The 22,086-nt window shown below is 48.8% G+C and overlaps 1 protein-coding gene across 1 annotated transcript in view; it reads right to left on the reverse strand.

Annotated features, from left to right (window-relative positions):
- Positions 1-22,086, reverse strand: part of LOC135556592 (voltage-dependent calcium channel subunit alpha-2/delta-4-like) — a 107,739-nt gene that overhangs the window by 70,762 nt on the left and 14,891 nt on the right. The window contains exons 2-7 of the mRNA XM_064989912.1: positions 9,011-9,092; positions 7,565-7,681; positions 7,263-7,322; positions 6,810-6,972; positions 6,453-6,584; positions 4,818-4,878 (exon numbers count right to left, since the gene is read on the reverse strand). Of these exons, the coding sequence (XP_064845984.1) occupies positions 4,818-4,878; positions 6,453-6,584; positions 6,810-6,972; positions 7,263-7,322; positions 7,565-7,681; positions 9,011-9,092 (615 nt within the window). The remainder of the gene's footprint in view (positions 1-4,817; positions 4,879-6,452; positions 6,585-6,809; positions 6,973-7,262; positions 7,323-7,564; positions 7,682-9,010; positions 9,093-22,086) is intronic.

Here is a 22,086-nt window from a genome sequence, read left to right on the forward strand (position 1 = left end):
ATATCCTCCCTCTGGCCTAGGGAGACCCCACGGCCTAACAGCAGTGATAAGAGACTCATACTGGACTGCATGAAACAGTAAATCAAGGCCCTGACTCTCAGTTGTCAGTAATTACAGTGCCTTGCGAAAGTATTCGGCCCCCTTGAACTTTGCGACCTTTTGCCACATTTCAGGCTTCAAACATAAAGATATAAAACTGTATTTTTTTGTGAAGAATCAACAACAAGTGGGACACAATCATGAAGTGGAACGACATTTATTGGATATTTCAAACTTTTTTAACAAATCAAAAACTGAAAAATTGGGCGTGCAAAATTATTCAGCCCCTTTACTTTCAGTGCAGCAAACTCTCTCCAGAAGTTCAGTGAGGATCTCTGAATGATCCAATGTTGACCTAAATGACTAATGATGATAAATACAATCCACCTGTGTGTAAATGCACCTGCACTGTGATAGTCTCAGAGGTCCGTTAAAAGCGCAGAGAGCATCATGAAGAACAAGGAACATGCCAGGCAGGTCCGAGATACTGTTGTGAAGAAGTTTAAAGCCGGATTTGGATACAAAAAGATTTCCCAAGCTTTAAACATCCCAAGGAGCACTGTGCAAGCGATAATATTGAAATGGAAGGAGTATCAGACCACTGCAAATCTACCAAGACCTGGCCGTCCCTCTAAACTTTCAGCTCATACAAGGAGAAGACTGATCAGAGATGCAGCCAAGAGACCCATGATCACTCTGGATGAACTGCAGAGATCTACAGCTGAGGTGGGAGACTCTGTCCATAGGACAACAATCAGTCGTATATTGCACAAATTTGGCCTTTATGGAAGAGTGGCAAGAAGAAAGCCATTTCTTAAAGATATCCATAAAAAGTGTTGTTTAAAGTTTGCCACAAGCCACCTGGGAGACACACCAAACATGTGGAAGAAGGTGCTCTGGTCAGATGAAACCAAAATTGAACTTTATGGCAACAATGCAAAACGTTATGTTTGGCGTAAAAGCAACACAGCTCATCACTCTGAACACACCATCCCCACTGTCAAACATGGTGGTGGCAGCATCATGGTTTGGGCCTGCTTTTCTTCAGCAGGGACAGGGAAGATGGTTAAAATTGATGGAAAGATGGATGGAGCCAAATACAGGACCATTCTGGAAGAAAACCTGATGGAGTCTGCAAAAGACCTGAGACTGGGACGGAGATATGTCTTGCAACAAGACAATGATCCAAAACATAAAGCAAAATCTACAATGGAATGGTTCAAAAATAATCATATCCAGGTGTTAGAATGGCCAAGTCAAAGTCCAGACCTGAATCCAATCGAGAATCTGTGGAAAGAACTGAAAACTGCTGTTCACAAATGCTCTCCATCCAACCTCACTGAGCTCGAGCTGTTTTGCAAGGAGATATGGGAAAAAATTTCAGTCTCTCGATGTGCAAAACTGATAGAGACATACCCCAAGCGACTTACAGCTGTAATCGCAGCAAAAGGTGGCGCTACAAAGTATTAACTTAAGGGGGCTGAATAATTTTGCACTCCCAATTTTTCCGTTTTTGATTTGTTAAAAAAGTTTGAAATATCCAATAAATGTCATTCCACTTCATTGTGTCCCACTTGTTGTTGATTCTTCACAAAAAAATACAGTTTTATATCTTTATGTTTGAAGCCTGAAATGTGGCAAAAGGTCGCAAAGTTCAAGGGGGCCGAATACTTTCGCAAGGCACTGTATATCATGGTTCTTGTTGTTGGAGCAGGGTCACAGTTTCCATCCCATTCTTTAAACTGCCAGCTCAAGTGTCATGTTGTGCAAGTGTCGTGCAATACATGGCCAAGTCCTAGGACAGGCCCTACCACTTTAGAGCAACATATCCATGGCACTATACACTCTCCTACCACTGGATAAGTAAAGTAAAGTAGGGTGAATGCTGTAGTGAAGTTTGGTTCAAGTTTAAAAGCCAAAAAGTAAATAAATGACACAACTAAAATAGATAAAAGCTTGCGTATAGATGTCACATAAGCCTATACAGTCTTAAGGTATATGAGGTCACATGACTTTAATCTCGCTCTCTCTCAGGATTACCTGGCCTAATGACTCTCTAGAGACAGCAGGAGCAGCAGGTGCGGTAGAGATACTCTGAATGATTGGCTATGAAAAGCCAACTGACATTTACTCCTGAGGTGCTGACCTGTTGCACCCTCTACAACCACTGTGGTTATTATTATCTGAGCTTGCTGGTCATCGATACACGCAAAGGCCAGCTTTTTCAAGCAGAAATTTGCATCCTGTAGCTCTAACTCCAAAAAGTTCTGGGACACTGTAAAGTCCATGGAGAACAAGAGCACCTCCTCCCAGCTGCCCACTGCACTGAGTCTAGGTAACACGGTCACCACCGATAAATCCATGATAATCGAAAACTTCAACAAGCCTTTCTCAACGGCTGGCCATGCCTTCTTCCTGGCTACTCCAACCTCGGCCAACAGCTCCGGCCCCCTCCCACAGCTACTCGCCCAAGCCTCCCCAGCTTCTCCTTTACCCAAATCCAGATAGCAGGTGATCTGAAAGAGCTGCAAAACCTGGACCCATACAAATCAGCTGGGCTTGACAATCTGGACCCTCTATTTCTGAAACTATCCGCCGCCATTGTCAATACCCCTATTACCAGCCTGTTCAACCTCTCTTTCATATCGTCTGAGATCCCCAAGGATTGGAAAGCTGCCGCAGTCATCCCCCTCTTCAAAGGGGGAGACACCCTGGACCCAAACTGTTACAGACCTATATCCATCCTGCCCTGCCTATCTAAGGTCTTCGAAAGCCAAGTCAACAGACAGATTACTGACCATCTCGAATCACACCGTACCTTCTCCGCTGTGCAATCTGGTTTCCGAGCCGGTTACAGATACACCTCAGCCATGCTCCAGGTACTAAACGATATCATAACCGCCATCGATAAAAGACAGTACTGTGCAGCCCTCTTCATCGACCTGGCCAAGGCTTTCGACTCAGTCAATCACCATATTCTTATCGGCAGACTCAGTAGCCTCGGTTTTTCTAATGACTGCCTTGCCTGGTTCACCAACAACTTTGCAGACAGAGTTCAGTGTGTCAAATCGGAGGGCATGTTGTCCGGTCCTCTGTCAGTCTCTATGGGGGTGCCACAGGGTTCAATTCTCGGGCCGACTCTTTTCTCTGTATATATCAATGATGTTGCTCTTGCTGCGGGCGATCCCCTGATCCACCTCTACGCAGACGACACCATTCTGTATACTTCTGGCCCTTCCTTGGACACTGTGCTATCTAACCTCAAACGAGCTTCAATGCCATACAACACTCCTTCCGTGGCCTCCAACTGCTCTTAAAAGCTAGTAAAACCAAATGCATGCTTTTCAACCGTTCGCTGCCTGCACCCGCACGCCCGACTAGCATCACCACCCTGGATGGTTCCGACCTAGAATATGTGGACATCTATAAGTACCTAGGTGTCTGGCTAGACTGTAAACTCTCCTTCCAGACTCATATCAAACATTGCATCTAAAATCAAATCTAGAGTCGGCTTTCTATTCCGCAACAAAGCCTCCTTCACTCACGCCGCCAAACTTACCCTAGTAAAACTGACTATCCTACCGATCCTCGACTTCGGCTATGTCATCTACAAAATAGCTTCCAATACTCTACTCAGCAAACTGGATGCAGTTTATCACAGTGCCATCTGTTTTGTTACTAAAGCACCTTATACCACCCACCACTGCGACCTGTATGCTCTAGTTGGCTGGCCCTCGCGACATATTTGGTGCCAGACCCACTGGCTCCAGGTCATCTACAGGCCCATGCTAGGTAAAGCTCCGCCTTATCTCAGTTCACTGGTCACGATGGCAACACCCACCCGTAGCACGCGCTCCAGCAGGTGTATCTCACTGATCATCCCTAAAGCCAACACCTCATTTGGCCGCCTTTCCTTCCAGTTCTCTGCTGCCTGTGACTGGAACAAATTGCAAAAATCGCTGAAGTTGGAGACTTTTATCTCCCTCACCAACTTTAAACATCTGCTATCTGAGCAGCTAACCGATCGCTGCAGCTGTACATAGTCCAACGGTAAATAGCCCACCCAATTTACCTACCTCATCATACCTCACCCATACTGTTTTTATTTATTTACTTTTCTGCTCTTTTGCACACCAGTATCTCTACCTGCACATGACCATCTGATCATTTATCACTCCAGTGTTAATCTGCAAAATTGTAATTATTCGCCTACACAATGTATATAGACTCTTTTTTTCCCTTACTGTGTTATTGACTTGTTTATTGTTTACTCCATGTGTAACTCTGTGTTGTTGTCTGTTCACAGTGCTATGCTTTATCTTGGACAGGTCGCAGTTGTAAATGAGAACTTGTTCTCAACTAGCCTACCTGGTTAAATAAAGGTGAAATAAAATTAAAATAAAATCTATGAACATTTGAACATCTTGGCCATGTTCTGTTAAAATCTCCACCCGGCACAGGCAGAAGAGGACTGGCCACCCCTCATAGCCTGGTTCCTCTCTAGGTTTCTTCATAGGTTCTGGCCTTTCTAGGGAGTTTATCCTAGCCACCGTGCTTCTATACCTGCATTGCTTGCTGTTTGGGGTTTTAGACTGGGTTTCTGTACAGCACTTTGTGACATCAGCTGATGTAAGAAGGGCTTTATAAATACATTTGATTGATTGATTGATGTCTTAGTGTCTAGCTCCTCCCCTTATCACATTGATACCAGGAAGTGTCTTACTCTGGTCAAGGTTGATGCCACCCAGAGGCTACTAGTAGATTTACTAATAGCTTACCAGTTACGGTTCCTGCAGTCAAACGCAGCCACACCATTCGAATCTGGAGTCCATTTGATACCTGTATAAAAAATACAGTCACACCATCTCTACAGTGAGTAAACAGCATGGCATCCATTAAAATCCTTCAATATTATACTGAAGTCGACATCTTACAGCCTCCCAAGTGGCATAGTGGTCTAAGGCACTGCATGAGGCGTCACTACAGACCCGGGTTTGATCCCAGGCTGTGTTGCATCCGGCCGCGACCGGGAGACCCATGAGGTGGTGCACAATTGTCCCAGCGTCGTTAGGGTAGGGTTTGGCTGGCTGGGATGTCCCTGTCCCATCGCGCTCTAGCAACTCCTGTGGCAGCCCGCGCTGGCACGGTTTCCAGTTGTATGGTGTTTCCTCCAACACATTGGTGCGGCTGGCTTCCTGGGTTAAGTGACCAATGTGTCAAGAAGCAGTGCGGCTTGGCAGGGTCATGTTTTGGAAGATGCACAGTTCTCGACCTTTGCCTCTCCCGAGTCCGTAAGGGAGTTGCAGTCATGGGACAAGACTGTAACTACCAATTGGGAGTAAAAACAAATACAGTTGACATCTTAAAACAGATGGTATTCTATGGTTTCTTTTTGATAGTATGCTTTTTGTTTTGCTGTGCTATATTTTCTGTTATGCTATGCTCTGGATTTATACACTATTATATCATAGCACTGTTGAATACTCATTTTTGATTGGCTTGAAGGGCATTCTAGTGTGTGCATTATTTCCCTATAACGCATAGTGTAACTGAATGACTATGAAGTTCATTCTTACATGTTCTATGTTTGTCCTGCTTTTGAAAGCAAAACCCGAAATGAAAACATTATTGGCATTGTTGAATTAGAATTAATTTTCAAAATAGCAAGATAGGATGATGTTTTTGTTAGCTAAGCTAGCAAGTCTGTCTTCTTGGTTATCATAGCAACTACTGTAGCTATCTAGCTAGCTAGTAAACTTGTCACATTTCTACTGGCAAATTAATACATTTCTAGCAACAAATATGTTAATTCATAGCCATAGTGTGAAAGGAATAATCAACTCAGGGCTCTATGTATTCTATGGAAAATAACACAACTCCGTGGAAGGTTATGCATCATGCATTATCTTCCAAAGAAGGCATAGGCCATCGTTGATTATCCCTTATTAACCAAACTTTTCAATACACTACTCTGTGTTGCTATCAGTTGTATGGAGCTGACTGAGGGCTCCAAACATGATAGTTCTTTGCTTAGTCTTTTTATTTTTTTATTTTTATCTAGGCATGTCAGTTATGAACACATTTTTATTTACAATAACAGCCTAGAAACAGTGAGTTAACTGCCTTGTTCAGGGGCAAAATAACAGATTTTTACCTTATCAGCTTTGATCTAGCAACCTTTCAGTTACTGGCCCAATGCTCTAAGCACTAGGCTACCTGCCGCCCTTTACAGTGGAGGCTGGTGGAAGGAGCTATAGGAGGACAGGCTCATTGTAATGCCTGGAATGGAATAAATGGAACGGAGTCAAACGTGGCTTTCATATGTTTGATACCGTTCCAATTATTCCATTCCAGCCAATACAATGAGCCTGTCCTTCTATAGCTCTTCCCACCAGTCTCCTCAGGTCTTTTACCAGGGTATATTCTGAAGAATCCCGAGGAGCTGCCAAAGTACTGCCAGGTGAGGGTGGGGTCTTTCTGGAAGTTGTTCATGAACACGTCATTCAGAGCCTCCGACCAGTAGATTCCATTGAGGATGTAGGCATCTTTACACAGAGGAGAAAGAGAGAGCAGCAAATGAGTGGGATGGAAAGTGTGACATCACATATAGTAACTGTCACCGGTTTCACTTTAAAGGATGACTAAGCCACACCTAACCCAATTGTCATGCTAATCTCTCATTGGATTCAAAATATGTATTTCATGCATAGATAAGTTAGGATCTGGACCCAAGGGCCTGAAAACAATTGTTTGAACTTCATCACACACACCTTTGTTGTAGACATTGGTTGGAACCTGTACGTCACTCTGCAGTGTGTTGACTGGCAGGTTGTTGAAATGCTTATTCTTCTCCAGAGGAAACTCACCACCCAACTCTATGAAGTTACCATCTTCATCTGCTGTGTTCACCAGCATGGAGTTATAGTAGTCAAACTGGAGAAGGACAGCATTGGAACGGTGGAAAAGTTAGATTCATATTCATCAACTATCATTGGAGAATTGTTGTAAGTCAAGTAACATTAGAAGTGTACAGCCTATATTCTATCTGAAAAAGGCTTCTGCTCATGGCATTGTGTGTTTTTGTGGTCATCAAAATGTGCATGATGGTTAGGCATTTCATTTTCTCTATTGTGGTACTGTGGCAAAGGGTTGTGATAATCATATTAGCAGTACTTTGATAAATCTGAGATCTCATATTCCCACAGACAGATAGAATGACAAACCTCTAGCGTTTTGTTGAAGTCGTGGTACAAATCTGCATCCTCCGCAGACTCAGCCAACCTCTAAGGAGAAAATGAAGATATTTATTTAAAGACGTTTCTAAAATCGGCAGCCTAACCACAACACACACGGTAACAGTTCTGTTGGTGGTAACTCAAAGATAGTAGCAGGCGACATCAACTGGTGGCCCAATGGCCAAACCTGGTCCGCAAGGTCATCTAATGTGTTTTAGGTTGTCTAAGTTAAAAGTAAGAAAAACAACACTTGGCCTGAGAGAGACCTCTGACCTCTAACCTCTACTCACCTTAACTGACTTCATCTTGGACCCCAGCATTCTCTCCATGTCCTCTGCAAAGTCCCTCACTTGATCTCTCCCATCGATGTCCACTATGTTAATAATGGATTCCACATCTTTGAGTTTCTGAAAAGAGCACGGGAGGAGATATTCAACAACGCCTTCTACTATGATAAATGTAATACCTTCGATCATCTGCTTTCCATTTTTGTACAGGAAATAAAATAAAGCTAATGTTTTATTGGCATACTACATGTATAATTTTTTCTCTTAGAACTGATTGATTGAGATAAGTTAAGTGTGAGCCATTAGTTCAAGCCATTTGAGATACCTGTAAATAAGCAAACAAAGCCAGCGGAGTCCTCTGGATTTAGTTTAATTTTAGGTCTTAATTACTCGATTAAGTCACTCACTAATCCCAATTAATCCAAGCAACCCATATACTGAAGGCTGAAGGCTTCCTACGGTGTACACTGAGGTTAATAGAGCAGTCTTGTGTGAATAGCTCTGGTGGGGAGAGAGTTCAACCATGCTGGATACCTGTGTTTTTACTCAGGCAATTCACAGGCACAATTACACTGGGCACAGACTAGTTTTTAGATTTGCTTGAGTTGTCAACTAATGTGAATTCAATGTGAAATCAACAAAATATGTCACAAGGACATTGGATATAGGTTAAAAGTTGGGTGGAAAAAAATACAAAATACCATTACGTTGATTACTTTTTGCAAATCCAATTAATTTCCCACGTTGATTCAATGTCATCACATAGATTTTTGGGGTGTGAAAACAATGTTGATTCAACCAGGTTTTTCCCAGTGGGATGAGTCCACAATGATCACCATTATGTCAGGAATATCAGATATTGAGGTAGACATGTAACATAGACTACATCAGCATACCATTAAATAGTAGTCATAGTAACGGAATAATTAGTGTAGAGACAAAGAAAACAAACAAACATTCTTAAAACAGGATTGGAACATTACTATATGAAACAAGTACAGGACATAACATCACGATGATCATTATGGTAAAGTGTTCCTGATCTTGTTAGTAGCCTAGCTGCCCTGTGGCCTGTGTGTCTCTGTCTGCTGCCCGGGGCCACTAACTGTGCCAAGTCTCTCCCTGACCTGATCTGACCAATGCAACCTAAAGGGTGAGGAAGCCCTTTAGATAGAGTGTGAACACCTGGCTCTGGCACCAACATGACACTCACTGACTTGGTGGACATAATGAGATTACGGGTAGCAGGTGGTGATAGAGGAGAATATGGGGCGCCGCAGGAGGTTAAGACACGTGGTGAGACAAACGAATGGGGCGGATGGTCATCAGTGTAACGCTATGGAGCATCTTAGACGTAAATGGGAAATAATGAGTGTTTTTTCTTTTGGTGAAAAAACTATGTTGCAAATTGTGATTGTAGTTTGTCTAACAAAAAGCCACATATTTTACCTTTTGTAGAATGTTAGCTCCGGAGTATCTTGTGGTAGTCTCGCGTAGTTGCACTGAAAGGATATTAGCCCAAAACTGGACCCTGAAATAGACACAGAGCGAGAGAGAGAGATTGGTGATGAGGGATACTAGATAATCTATCATCCCGTCCATGACAGAATATAATCACCAAGATTTTTTGGCCTTGCTGTCTACATGACGTTCAAAACCCAGACAGGATCCATGTGCCAAAAAAGTCCATGAATATCACAACCGTAATAACAATTTGTTTATTAATCCAAATAGACAGTAGATGGTTCCAGGTGTCCTTTAAGCACATGATGGGATTTTAAGGCACCTCTCTGTATATCAACAGACAGACAGACAGAAAAATGGTGTTGTACTGAAATGAAATAGAATGCTCTGGGACGTTATTGGTTTGCTCCTCATTACCTCATCTGAGATTGCTTTAGAACTCTTTGTTGCTCTTTTGTCTGGATGTTGTGTAGCATCCTGAGATAGGAATATCTGATCGTACCATGTACCTTTATGAAGGATGCTACAGAAGCCATTGTATTACTGTCACTCATAAATTAAACAGGGCTCAGTCTACTACAATAAAGATGTGTGATCCATAATGCAATGCGGCACTCCATTAAAAAGGATGGCAACTGAATTCGGAAAATATTTAGACCTCTTGACTTTTTCCACACTTTGTTACGTTACAGCCTTATTCTAAAATTTAATTAATTGTTCTTCCCTTCATCATTCTACACACAATACCCTGTAATGACAAAGCAAAAACAGATATTTAGAAATGTTTGCAAATGTATAACAAAATAAAAAAACAGAAATATCACATTTACATAAGTATTCAGAAGCTTTACTCAGTGCCTTGTGGAAGCACCTTTGGCAGCGATTACAGCCTCAAGTCTTCTTGGGTATGACTCTTGGGTGTGAAGCTTTGTCCCATTCTTCTCTGCAGATCCTCTCAAGCGCTGTCAGGTTGGATGGGGAGCGTCGCTGCACAGTTATTTTTAGGTCTCTCCAGAGATGTTCCATCGGGTTGAAGTCCGGGCTCTGGCCGGGCCCCTCAAGGACACTCAGAAGCCCCGTAGCCACTCCTGCTTTGTCTTGGCTGTGTGGTTAGGGTCGTTGTCCTGTTGGAAGGTGAATATTCGCTCCAGTCTGAGGTCCTGAGCACTCTGGAGCAGGTTTCATCAAGGATCTCTCTGTACCTTGCTCTGTTCATATTTCCCTCCATCCAAACTTCTTCCATTTAAGAATGATAGAGGCCACTGTGTTCTTGGGGACCTTCAATTCTGCAGATATTTTTTGGTACCCTTCCGCAGATCTGTGCCTCAACACAATCCTGTCTCGGAGCTCTACGGACAATTCCTTCGACGTCATGGCTTGGTTTTTACTCTGACATGCGCTGTCAACTGTGGGACCTTATGTAGACAGGTGTGTGCCTTTCCAAATCATGTCCAATCAATTGAATTTACCACAGTTGGACTCTTATGAAGTTGTAGAAAATGTCTCAAGGATGATAAATGGAAACAGGATGCACCTGAGCTCAATTTCGAGAATCATAGCAAAGGGTCTGAATACTTACGTAAATAAGGTACTTCTGTTTTTATTTTTAATACATTTGCAAATTTCAAAAAATCTGTTTCCACTTTGTCATTATGGGGTATTGTGTGTAGATTGGTTAAATAGAACAAATCCTCATCCATTTTAGAATAAGGCTGTAACGTAACAAAATGTGGAAAAGGGGAATTGGTCTGAATACTTTCTGAACCCACTGTACAGGTAAGTGAATATTATCCATGAACTGCATACTAGAGCTGGGATGACAAACTGAAGATGATCAACACCATCATTGCCGATCACTTATCGCAGGCATTTTGCTGATATCCTTCATTACAAAAGTAGCCTATACTAGAGAAATGTGTAGTTTGAAATTAAATAAGTTTGCTAAAATGGGTGATAGTCAATGGGATAATTGATGGCTACAACCATCAAACTAGTAGTAGTAGTTTAAAGGATAATAATAAAAACTGTGGTGCACATTGTTATAATTTATCGTTATCGCGTCAATTCAGGCCTCAGTGGTAACCTGTATTGGAAACCACACAAAAGCATCAGTTAATGATAATACAAGGTAAAGAAGTATAGGACATGGGTGCAATGGCAGGTACTGTACCGTTGGAATTGGAGTCAAGGCCTACCTACTGTATAGTATAAAGCTTAGTGATGAACAGGAGCGGCTTTAGAGGTTAAGTTCATTAGGATTCCCATTAGGTATTGCACATGCGGCAGCTACTCCTCCTGGGGTCCACATAAAACATACACATACATTACAAAGTACAGAAGAGTTAAAGACAAGAGCAACATAAGATATTACTTTAAATTCAAAATAAAAAATATAAATAAGAGTTATATTGAAAAGACAGCAAGTGACAACAAAAAATACTATTTACACACTATTCACACACACACACACACACACACACACACACACACACACACACACACACACACACACACACACACACACACACACACACACACACACACACACACACACACACACACACACACACACATATATATTTATATATATATATTGATATTGTTATATACAATAGAGTTAAATTAGAGCTTTACAGAGAGGAGAGACGCTGTGATCCAGGATGACATGGCTCTATACATAACTGAGCAAATCATTCAATCTATTTTTGGTTTCGGTACCGTGAAAAACCCCAAAGTGGCATGTCTGGTGGGGTATGTATGTCTGTTTGAAGTGTATGCAGTACACGTCCTGGTAATCCGTCTGGCCCTGCGGCCTTGTGAATGTTGGCCCGTTTAAAGGTCTTACTCACATCGGCTGCGGAGAGCATTATCAAACAGTCTTCTGGAACAGCTGGTCTTCTCATGCATGCTTCAGTGTTACTTGCCTCGAAGTGAGCATAGAAGAAGTTTAGCTCACCTGGTAGGCTCATGTCACTGTGTTTTCCTTTGTTGTCTGTAATGGCTTGCAAGCCCTGCCACATCCGACGAGCATCAGAGACGGTGTAGTAAGATCTTTGTTCTGTATTGAAGCTTTGACTGTTTGATGGTTCGTCGGAGGGCATAGAGGGATTTCTTTTAAGCTTCCGGGTTAGAGTCCCGCTCCTTGAAAGTTGCAGCTCTAGCCTTTAGCTCAGTGCGGATGCTGCCTGTAATCTATGGCTTCTGGTTGGGTCACTGTGGGGACAATGTCATCGATGCACTTATTGAGGAAGCCAATGACTGATGTGGTGTACTCCTCAATGCCATCGGAGGAATCCCGGAACATATTACACTCTGTGCTGCAGAACAGTCTGTAGCTTAGCATCTGCTTCCTCTGACTTTTTTATTGATCTAGTCACTGGTGCTTTCTGCTTTAATTTTTGCTTGGAAGCAGGAAACAGGAGGATAGAATTATGGTCAGATCTCCAAATAGAGGGTGAGGGAGAGCTTTGTATGCTTCTCTATGTGTGGAGTAAAGGTGGCCTAGAGTTCTTTACCCTCTGGTTGCACATTTAACATGCTGATAGAAATTTGGTAAAACAGATTTAAGTTTCCCTGCATTAAAGTCCCCGGCTAGTAGGAGCGCCGCCTCTGGGTGAGCTGTTGACCACTGCCCCTTGTCTTACCAGACGCCGCTGTTCTATCCTGCCGGTACATCGTATAACCAACCAGCTGTATGTTGATGTTGTTGTCGTTCAACCACGACTCGGTGAAACATAAGATATTACAGTTTTAAATGTCCCGTTGGTAGTTTAATCTTTCGCGTAACTCAATGATTTTATTGTCCAAAGACTGCATGTTTGCAAGCAGAATGGAGGGAAGTGGGGGTTTATTCGATCGCCTGTGAATTCTCAGATATCAGCCGGACCTTCGGCCCCTCTTTCTCCACGTCGTCTTCACGCAGATCAGGGGGATCTGGGCCTGTTCCCAAGGAAGCAGCGTATCCTTCACGTTGGGCTCGTCCGAGTCTTGAAAGGAAAAAGAGGATTTTGCTAGTCCGTGGTGAGTAATTGCAATCATGATGTCTAGAAGTTATTTTCGTTCATAAGAGACGGTAGCGGCAACATTATGTACAAAAAAAGTACAAAAATAAGATATAAACAACCAGAGCCTAGTACAGTTGATCTTCGTGTCAAAAATGTAAAACACATTTTTTATAAAAGACATTCGCCACAACAACTTTGATAACTGGCATTGTGTAGTGGATAAACTAGCTGGCCCACTCTGGCCTAACACGGCCCTGGGGCACTGGAGCCAGCAGACTGGGCCAGACTAGCAGAGGAGTTAGAAGTTGGGCTGGGCTGGGAGAGCTAGCTTGATCTCATTAGAATATGAAGGCCAGCAGTCAGATATTAGAGCAGTCTGGATCTGTGCAGCCTGGGCTAGGAGCTGGGTGTTGTAGGAACCTGTGGCGAGGCACATCCCCCGAAGTGACTCTTATCAACTGTATGCAGGGATGCCTTTGTGTTGTCTTAGAAATGCTGCATTATCTCACCAACACCCATTCTGTCACACCTCTGTGATGCAGAGGTTCTGTCGTCTTTACATCCCGTAGGTCTGATATTTGATTGGAGGTTAACTCAACAGTAATGCAATTGGTCAACAACTCATCACTTCTTTTACCTATTCACTACCAAGGCCAAGGCATGCATACTTCAGGAGAGTCTGGGTCTGGGGCAGTCTAGATTCAGTTGTGAAACAAATGCTGCCAGCATCCACTGAAAATCAATCACTAACTTTCTCTCTTTCCTCCATCTCTCCCTGACCCCCTCCATGACTCTCTCTTCTTTGTTACTGACCTGTGCTGGTGAGATACCTACACTGTCTGTCTTTCTCTCTCTCTCTCCACACCAGGGACTCTTGGAGCATGGCCTTTCGGGCTAGGTCTTCTCTCTCTCTCTTTCTCCCTCTCTGATCATGCCTAGAGTAATGCATTGTAATGCTTGTTAATGTTTTGTAATTTAAGCTTTGTGCCTTGTATTGGATTTTATTCATTTTACAATGTTATTAAATATCTGCCTTCAGTATTCCACTCACAGAACAATTCTTGCTAGTCGGTGTCAACTCATTGCCTAATACTTGCTTGCATATTTGAATTCTCTTAATGGAGTCAGATAAACATTTGAATAGGATAATTGCATAGTATTATCACGGGCTACAGGTGAGGTATATATGGTATATAATATACATATGATATATATTCCCTCACTACAAAGTGGGCTGGGAGCTGCAGGTGGTGCAGCCTGCAGGCTATAGAGCCCAAACAGACACAGTCAGGATTATGGCACTATGGCTCAGCTCAGGATAATGCTGTATATAGGATCAGATATAGGATCAGATATAGGATCAACTGATGGGCTTAAAGGGTCCCAGCGGGACACATACACACTGCACATTGTCGTTACACAGCAGTGTTGTGTATTCATTTGTGTGTGTGACTGTGCGTTTGTGTGCACCTGTGTGTGTGTGTCTGGCTGTGTGAGCAATATCAAAGCAGATTTATTTAACCAAAGATATAACATATTGTTAACATTCTGTCCCAAATCAAGCAACGCTCATTCAGACTACTACAGTCGTGCTGAGGCTGCAGGCGGTGATGGACCCAGCAGGGTGCAGGTTGACACACAGTCGTGCTGAGGCTTCAGACGGTGATGGACCCAGCAGGGTGCAGGTTGACACACAGTCGTGCTGAGGCTTCAGGCCCAGCAGGGTGATGGACCCAGCAGGGTGCAGGTTGACACACAGTCGTGCTGAGGCTTCAGGCGGTGATGGACCCAGCAGGGTGCAGGTTGACACACAGTCGTGCTGAGGCTTCAGACGGTGATGGACCCAGCAGGGTGCAGGTTGACACACAGTCGTGCTGAGGCTTCAGACGGTGATGGACCCAGCAGGGTGCAGGTTGACACACAGTCGTGCTGAGGCTTCAGACGGTGATGGACCCAGCAGGGTGCAGGTTGACACACAGTCGTGCTGAGGCTTCAGGCGGTGATGGACCCAGCAGGGTGCAGGTTGACACACAGTCGTGCTGAGGCTTCAGACGGTGATGGACCCAGCAGGGTGCAGGTTGACACACAGTCGTGCTGAGGCTTCAGACGGTGATGGACCCAGCAGGGTGCAGGTTGACACACAGTCGTGCTGAGGCTTCAGACGGTGATGGACCCAGCAGGGTGCAGGTTGACACACAGTCGTGCTGAGGCTTCAGACGGTGATGGACCCAGCAGGGTGCAGGTTGACACACAGTCGTGCTGAGGCTTCAGGCGGTGATGGACCCAGCAGGGTGCAGGTTGACACACAGTCGTGCTGAGGCTTCAGACGGTGATGGACCCAGCAGGGTGCAGGTTGACACACAGTCGTGCTGAGGCTTCAGACGGTGATGGACCCAGCAGGGTGCAGGTTGACACACAGTCGTGCTGAGGCTTCAGACGGTGATGGACCCAGCAGGGTGCAGGTTGACACACAGTCGTGCTGAGGCTTCAGGCGGTGATGGACCCAGCAGGGTGCAGGTTGACACACAGTCGTGCTGAGGCTTCAGACGGTGATGGACCCAGCAGGGTGCAGGTTGACACACAGTCGTGCTGAGGCTTCAGGCTTGATGGCGGTGATGGACCCAGCAGGGTGCCCAGCAGGGTGCAGGTTGACACACAGTCGTGCTGAGGCTTCAGACGGTGATGGACCCAGCAGGGTGCAGGTTGACACACAGTCGTGCTGAGGCTTCAGGCGGTGATGGACCCAGCAGGGTGCAGGTTGACACACAGTCGTGCTGAGGCTTCAGGCGGTGATGGACCCAGCAGGGTGCAGGTTGACACACAGTCGTGCTGAGGCTTCAGACGGTGATGGACCCAGCAGGGTGCAGGTTGACACACAGTCGTGCTGAGGCTTCAGACGGTGATGGACCCAGCAGGGTGCAGGTTGACACACAGTCGTGCTGAGGCTTCAGACGGTGATGGACCCAGCAGGGTGCAGGTTGACACACAGTCGTGCTGAGGCTTCAGGCGGTGATGGACCCAGCAGGGTGCAGGTTGACACACAGTCGTGCTGAGGCTTCAGACGGTGATGGACCCAGCAGGGTGCAGGTTGACACACAGTCGTGCTGAGGCTTCAGACGGTGATGGACCCAGCAGGGTGCAGGTTGACACACAGTCGTGCTGAGGCTTCAGACGGTGATGGACCCAGCAGGGTGCAGGTTGACACACAGTCGTGCTGAGGCTTCAGACGGTGATGGACCCAGCAGGGTGCAGGTTGACACACAGTCGTGTTGAGGCTTCAGGCGGTGATGGACCCAGCAGGGTGCAGGTTGACACACAGTCGTGCTGAGGCTTCAGACGGTGATGGACCCAGCAGGGTGCAGGTTGACACACAGTCGTGCTGAGGCTTCAGACGGTGATGGACCCAGCAGGGTGCAGGTTGACACACAGTCGTGCTGAGGCTTCAGACGGTGATGGACCCAGCAGGGTGCAGGTTGACACACAGTCCTGCTGAGGCTTCAGGCGGTGATGGACCCAGCAGGGTGCAGGTTGACACACAGTCGTGCTGAGGCTTCAGACGGTGATGGACCCAGCAGGGTGCAGGTTGACACACAGTCGTGCTGCTCAGACGGTGAGGCTTCAGACGGTGATGGACCCAGCAGGGTGCAGGTTGACACACAGTCGTGCTGAGGCTTCAGGCGGTGATGGACCCAGCAGGGTGCAGGTTGACACACAGTCGTGCTGAGGCTTCAGACGGTGATGGACCCAGCAGGGTGCAGATTGACACACAGTCGTGCTGAGGCTTCAGGCGGTGATGGACCCAGCAGGGTGCAGGTTGACACACAGTCGTGCTGAGGCTTCAGACGGTGATGGACCCAGCAGGGTGCAGGTTGACACACAGTCGTGCTGAGGCTTCAGGCGGTGATGGACCCAGCAGGGTGCAGGTTGACACACAGTCGTGCTGAGGCTTCAGACGGTGATGGACCCAGCAGGGTGCAGGTTGACACACAGTCGTGCTGAGGCTTCAGGCGGTGATGGACCCAGCAGGGTGCAGGTTGACACACAGTCGTGCTGAGGCTTCAGACGGTGATGGACCCAGCAGGGTGCAGGTTGACACACAGTCGTGCTGAGGCTTCAGACGGTAATGGACCCAGCAGGGTGCAGGTTGACACACAGTCGTGCTGAGGCTTCAGACGGTGATGGACCCAGCAGGGTGCAGGTTGACACACAGTCGTGCTGAGGCTTCAGGCGGTGATGGACCCAGCAGGGTGCAGGTTGACACACAGTCGTGCTGAGGCTTCAGACGGTGATGGACCCAGCAGGGTGCAGGTTGACACACAGTCGTGCTGAGGCTTCAGGCGGTGATGGACCCAGCAGGGTGCAGGTTGACACACAGTCGTGCTGAGGCTTCAGACGGTGATGGACCCAGCAGGGTGCAGGTTGACACACAGTCATGCTGAGGCTTCAGGCTGTGATGGACCCAGCAGGGTGCAGGTTGACACACAGTCGTGCTGAGGCTTCAGGCAGTGATGGACCCAGCAGGGTGCAGGTTGACACACAGTCGTGCTGAGGCTTCAGGCGGTGATGGACCCAGCAGGGTGCAGGTTGACACACAGTCGTGCTGAGGCTTCAGGCGGTGATGGACCCAGCAGAGTGCAGCTTGACACACAGTCGTGCTGAGGCTTCAGGCGGTGATGGACCCAGCAGGGTGCAGGTTGACACACAGTCGTGCTGAGGCTTCAGGCGGTGATGGACCCAGCAGGGTGCAGGTTGACACACAGTCGTGCTGAGGCTTCAGGCGGTGATGGACCCAGCAGGGTGCAGGTTGACACACAGTCGTGCTGAGGCTTCAGGCGGTGATGGACCCAGCAGGGTGCAGGTTGACACACAGTCGTGCTGAGGCTTCAGGCGGTGATGGACCCAGCAGGGTGCAGGTTGACACACAGTCGTGCTGAGGCTTCAGGCGGTGATGGACCCAGCAGGGTGCAGGTTGACACACAGTCGTGCTGAGGCTTCAGACGGTGATGGACCCAGCAGGGTGCAGGTTGACACACAGTCGTGCTGAGGCTTCAGGCGGTGATGGACCCAGCAGGGTGCAGGTTGACACACAGTCGTGCTGAGGCTTCAGACGGTGATGGACCCAGCAGGGTGCAGGTTGACACACAGTCGTGCTGAGGCTTCAGGCGGTGATGGACCCAGCAGGGTGCAGGTTGACAAACAGTCGTGCTGAGGCTTCAGACGGTGATGGACCCAGCAGGGTGCAGGTTGACACACAGTCGTGCTAAGGCTTCAGGCGGTGATGGACCCAGCAGGGTGCAGGTTGACACACAGTCGTGCTGAGGCTTCAGACGGTGATGGACCCAGCAGGGTGCAGGTTGACACACAGTCGTGCTGAGGCTTCAGGCGGTGATGGACCCAGCAGGGTGCAGGTTGACACACAGTCGTGCTGAGGCTTCAGACGGTGATGGACCCAGCAGGGTGCAGGTTGACACACAGTCGTGCTGAGGCTTCAGACGGTAATGGACCCAGCAGGGTGCAGGTTGACACACAGTCGTGCTGAGGCTTCAGACGGTGATGGACCCAGCAGGGTGCAGGTTGACACACAGTCGTGCTGAGGCTTCAGACGGTGATGGACCCAGCAGGGTGCAGGTTGACACACAGTCGTGCTGAGGCTTCAGACGGTGATGGACCCAGCAGGGTGCAGGTTGACACACAGTCGTGCTGAGGCTTCAGGCGGTGATGGACCCAGCAGGGTGCAGGTTGACACACAGTCGTGCTGAGGCTTCAGGCGGTGATGGACCCAGCAGGGTGCAGGTTGACACACAGTCGTGCTGAGGCTTCAGGCGGTGATGGACCCAGCAGGGTGCAGGTTGACACACAGTCGTGCTGAGGCTTCAGGCGGTGATGGACCCAGCAGGGTGCAGGTTGACACACAGTCGTGCTGAGGCTTCAGGCGGTGATGGACCCAGCAGGGTGCAGGTTGACACACAGTCGTGCTGAGGCTTCAGGCGGTGATGGACCCAGCAGGGTGCAGGTTGACACACAGTCGTGCTGAGGCTTCAGGCGGTGATGGACCCAGCAGGGTGCAGGTTGACACACAGTCGTGCTGAGGCTTCAGACGGTGATGGACCCAGCAGGGTGCAGGTTGACACACAGTCGTGCTGAGGCTTCAGACGGTGATGGACCCAGCAGGGTGCAGGTTGACACACAGTCGTGCTGAGGCTTCAGACGGTGATGGACCCAGCAGGGTGCAGGTTGACACACAGTCGTGCTGAGGCTTCAGGCGGTGATGGACCCAGAAGAGTGCAGGTTGACACACAGTCGTGCTGAGGCTTCAGGCGGTGATGGACCCAGCAGGGTGCAGGTTGACACACAGTCGTGCTGAGGCTTCAGGCGGTGATGGACCCAGCAGGGTGCAGGTTGACACACAGTCGTGCTGAGGCTTCAGGCGGTGATGGACCCAGCAGGGTGCAGGTTGACACACAGTCGTGCTGAGGCTTCAGGCGGTGATGGACCCAGCAGGGTGCAGGCTTGACACACAGTCGTGCTGAGGCTTCAGGCGGTGATGGACCCAGCAGGGTGCAGGTTGACACACAGTCATGCTGAGGCTTCAGGCGGTGATGGACCCAGCAGGGTGCAGGTTGACACACAGTCGTGCTGAGGCTTCAGGCGGTGATGGACCCAGCAGGGTGCAGGTTGACACACAGTCGTGCTGAGGCTTCAGACGGTGATGGACCCAGCAGGGTGCAGGTTGACACACAGTCGTGCTGAGGCTTCAGGCGGTGATGGACCCAGCAGGGTGCAGGTTGACACACAGTCGTGCTGAGGCTTCAGGCGGTGATGGACCCAGCAGGGTGCAGGTTGACACACAGTCGTGCTGAGGCTTCAGGCGGTGATGGACCCAGCAGGGTGCAGGTTGACACACAGTCGTGCTGAGGCTTCAGGCGGTGATGGACCCAGCAGGGTGCAGGTTGACACACAGTCGTGCTGAGGCTTCAGACGGTGATGGACCCAGCAGGGTGCAGGTTGACACACAGTCGTGCTGAGGCTTCAGACGGTGATGGACCCAGCAGGGTGCAGGTTGACACACAGTCGTGCTGAGGCTTCAGACGGTGATGGACCCAGCAGGGTGCAGGTTGACACACAGTCGTGCTGAGGCTTCAGGCGGTGATGGACCCAGCAGGGTGCAGGTTGACACACAGTCGTGCTGAGGCTTCAGACGGTGATGGACCCAGCAGGGTGCAGGTTGACACACAGTCGTGCTGAGGCTTCAGACGGTGATGGACCCAGCAGGGTGCAGGTTGACACACAGTCGTGCTGAGGCTTCAGACGGTGATGGACCCAGCAGGGTGCAGGTTGACACACAGTCGTGCTGAGGCTTCAGACGGTGATGGACCCAGCAGGGTGCAGGTTGACACACAGTCGTGCTGAGGCTTCAGGCGGTGATGGACCCAGCAGGGTGCAGGTTGACACACAGTCGTGCTGAGGCTTCAGACGGTGATGGACCCAGCAGGGTGCAGGTTGACACACAGTCGTGCTGAGGCTTCAGGCGGTGATGGACCCAGCAGGGTGCAGGTTGACACACAGTCGTGCTGAGGCTTCAGACGGTGATGGACCCAGCAGGGTGCAGGTTGACACACAGTCGTGCTGAGGCTTCAGGCGGTGATGGACCCAGCAGGGTGCAGGTTGACACACAGTCGTGCTGAGGCTTCAGACGGTGATGGACCCAGCAGGGTGCAGGTTGACACACAGTCGTGCTGAGGCTTCAGACGGTGATGGACCCAGCAGGGTGCAGGTTGACACACAGTCGTGCTGAGGCTTCAGGCGGTGATGGACCCAGCAGGGTGCAGGTTGACACACAGTCGTGCTGAGGCTTCAGACGGTGATGGACCCAGCAGGGTGCAGGTTGACACACAGTCGTGCTGAGGCTTCAGGCGGTGATGGACCCAGCAGGGTGCAGGTTGACACACAGTCGTGCTGAGGCTTCAGACGGTGATGGACCCAGCAGGGTGCAGGTTGACACACAGTCGTGCTGAGGCTTCAGGCGGTGATGGACCCAGCAGGGTGCAGGTTGACACACAGTCGTGCTGAGGCTTCAGGTTGACGGTGATGGGACCCAGCAGGGTGCAGGTTGACACACAGTCGTGCTGAGGCTTCAGGCGGTGATGGACCCAGCAGGGTGCAGGTTGACACACAGTCGTGCTGAGGCTTCAGACGGTGATGGACCCAGCAGGGTGCAGGTTGACACACAGTCGTGCTGAGGCTTCAGACGGTGATGGACCCAGCAGGGTGCAGGTTGACACACAGTCGTGCTGAGGCTTCAGACGGTGATGGACCCAGCAGGGTGCAGGTTGACACACAGTCGTGCTGAGGCTTCAGACGGTGATGGACCCAGCAGGGTGCAGGTTGACACACAGTCGTGCTGAGGCTTCAGACGGTGATGGACCCAGCAGGGTGCAGGTTGACACACAGTCGTGCTGAGGCTTCAGGCGGTGATGGACCCAGCAGGGTGCAGGTTGACACACAGTCGTGCTGAGGCTTCAGGCGGTGATGGACCCAGCAGGGTGCAGGTTGACACACAGTCGTGCTGAGGCTTCAGGCGGTGATGGACCCAGCAGGGTGCAGGTTGACACACAGTCGTGCTGAGGCTTCAGGCGGTGATGGACCCAGCAGGGTGCAGGTTGACACACAGTCGTGCTGAGGCTTCAGGCGGTGATGGACCCAGCAGGGTGCAGGTTGACACACAGTCGTGCTGAGGCTTCAGGCGGTGATGGACCCAGCAGGGTGCAGGTTGACACACAGTCGTGCTGAGGCTTCAGGCGGTGATGGACCCAGCAGGGTGCAGGTTGACACACAGTCGTGCAGTCGTGCTGAGGCTTCAGACGGTGATGGACCCAGCAGGGTGCAGGTTGACACACAGTCGTGCTGAGGCTTCAGACGGTGATGGACCCAGCAGGGTGCAGGTTGACACACAGTCGTGCTGAGGCTTCAGACGGTGATGGACCCAGCAGGGTGCAGGTTGACACACAGTCGTGCTGAGGCTTCAGGCGGTGATGGACCCAGCAGGGTGCAGGTTGA

This window comes from Oncorhynchus masou, chromosome 15, assembly GCF_036934945.1.
Source record: "Oncorhynchus masou masou isolate Uvic2021 chromosome 15, UVic_Omas_1.1, whole genome shotgun sequence".
Lineage (NCBI taxonomy): Eukaryota > Metazoa > Chordata > Actinopteri > Salmoniformes > Salmonidae > Oncorhynchus > Oncorhynchus masou.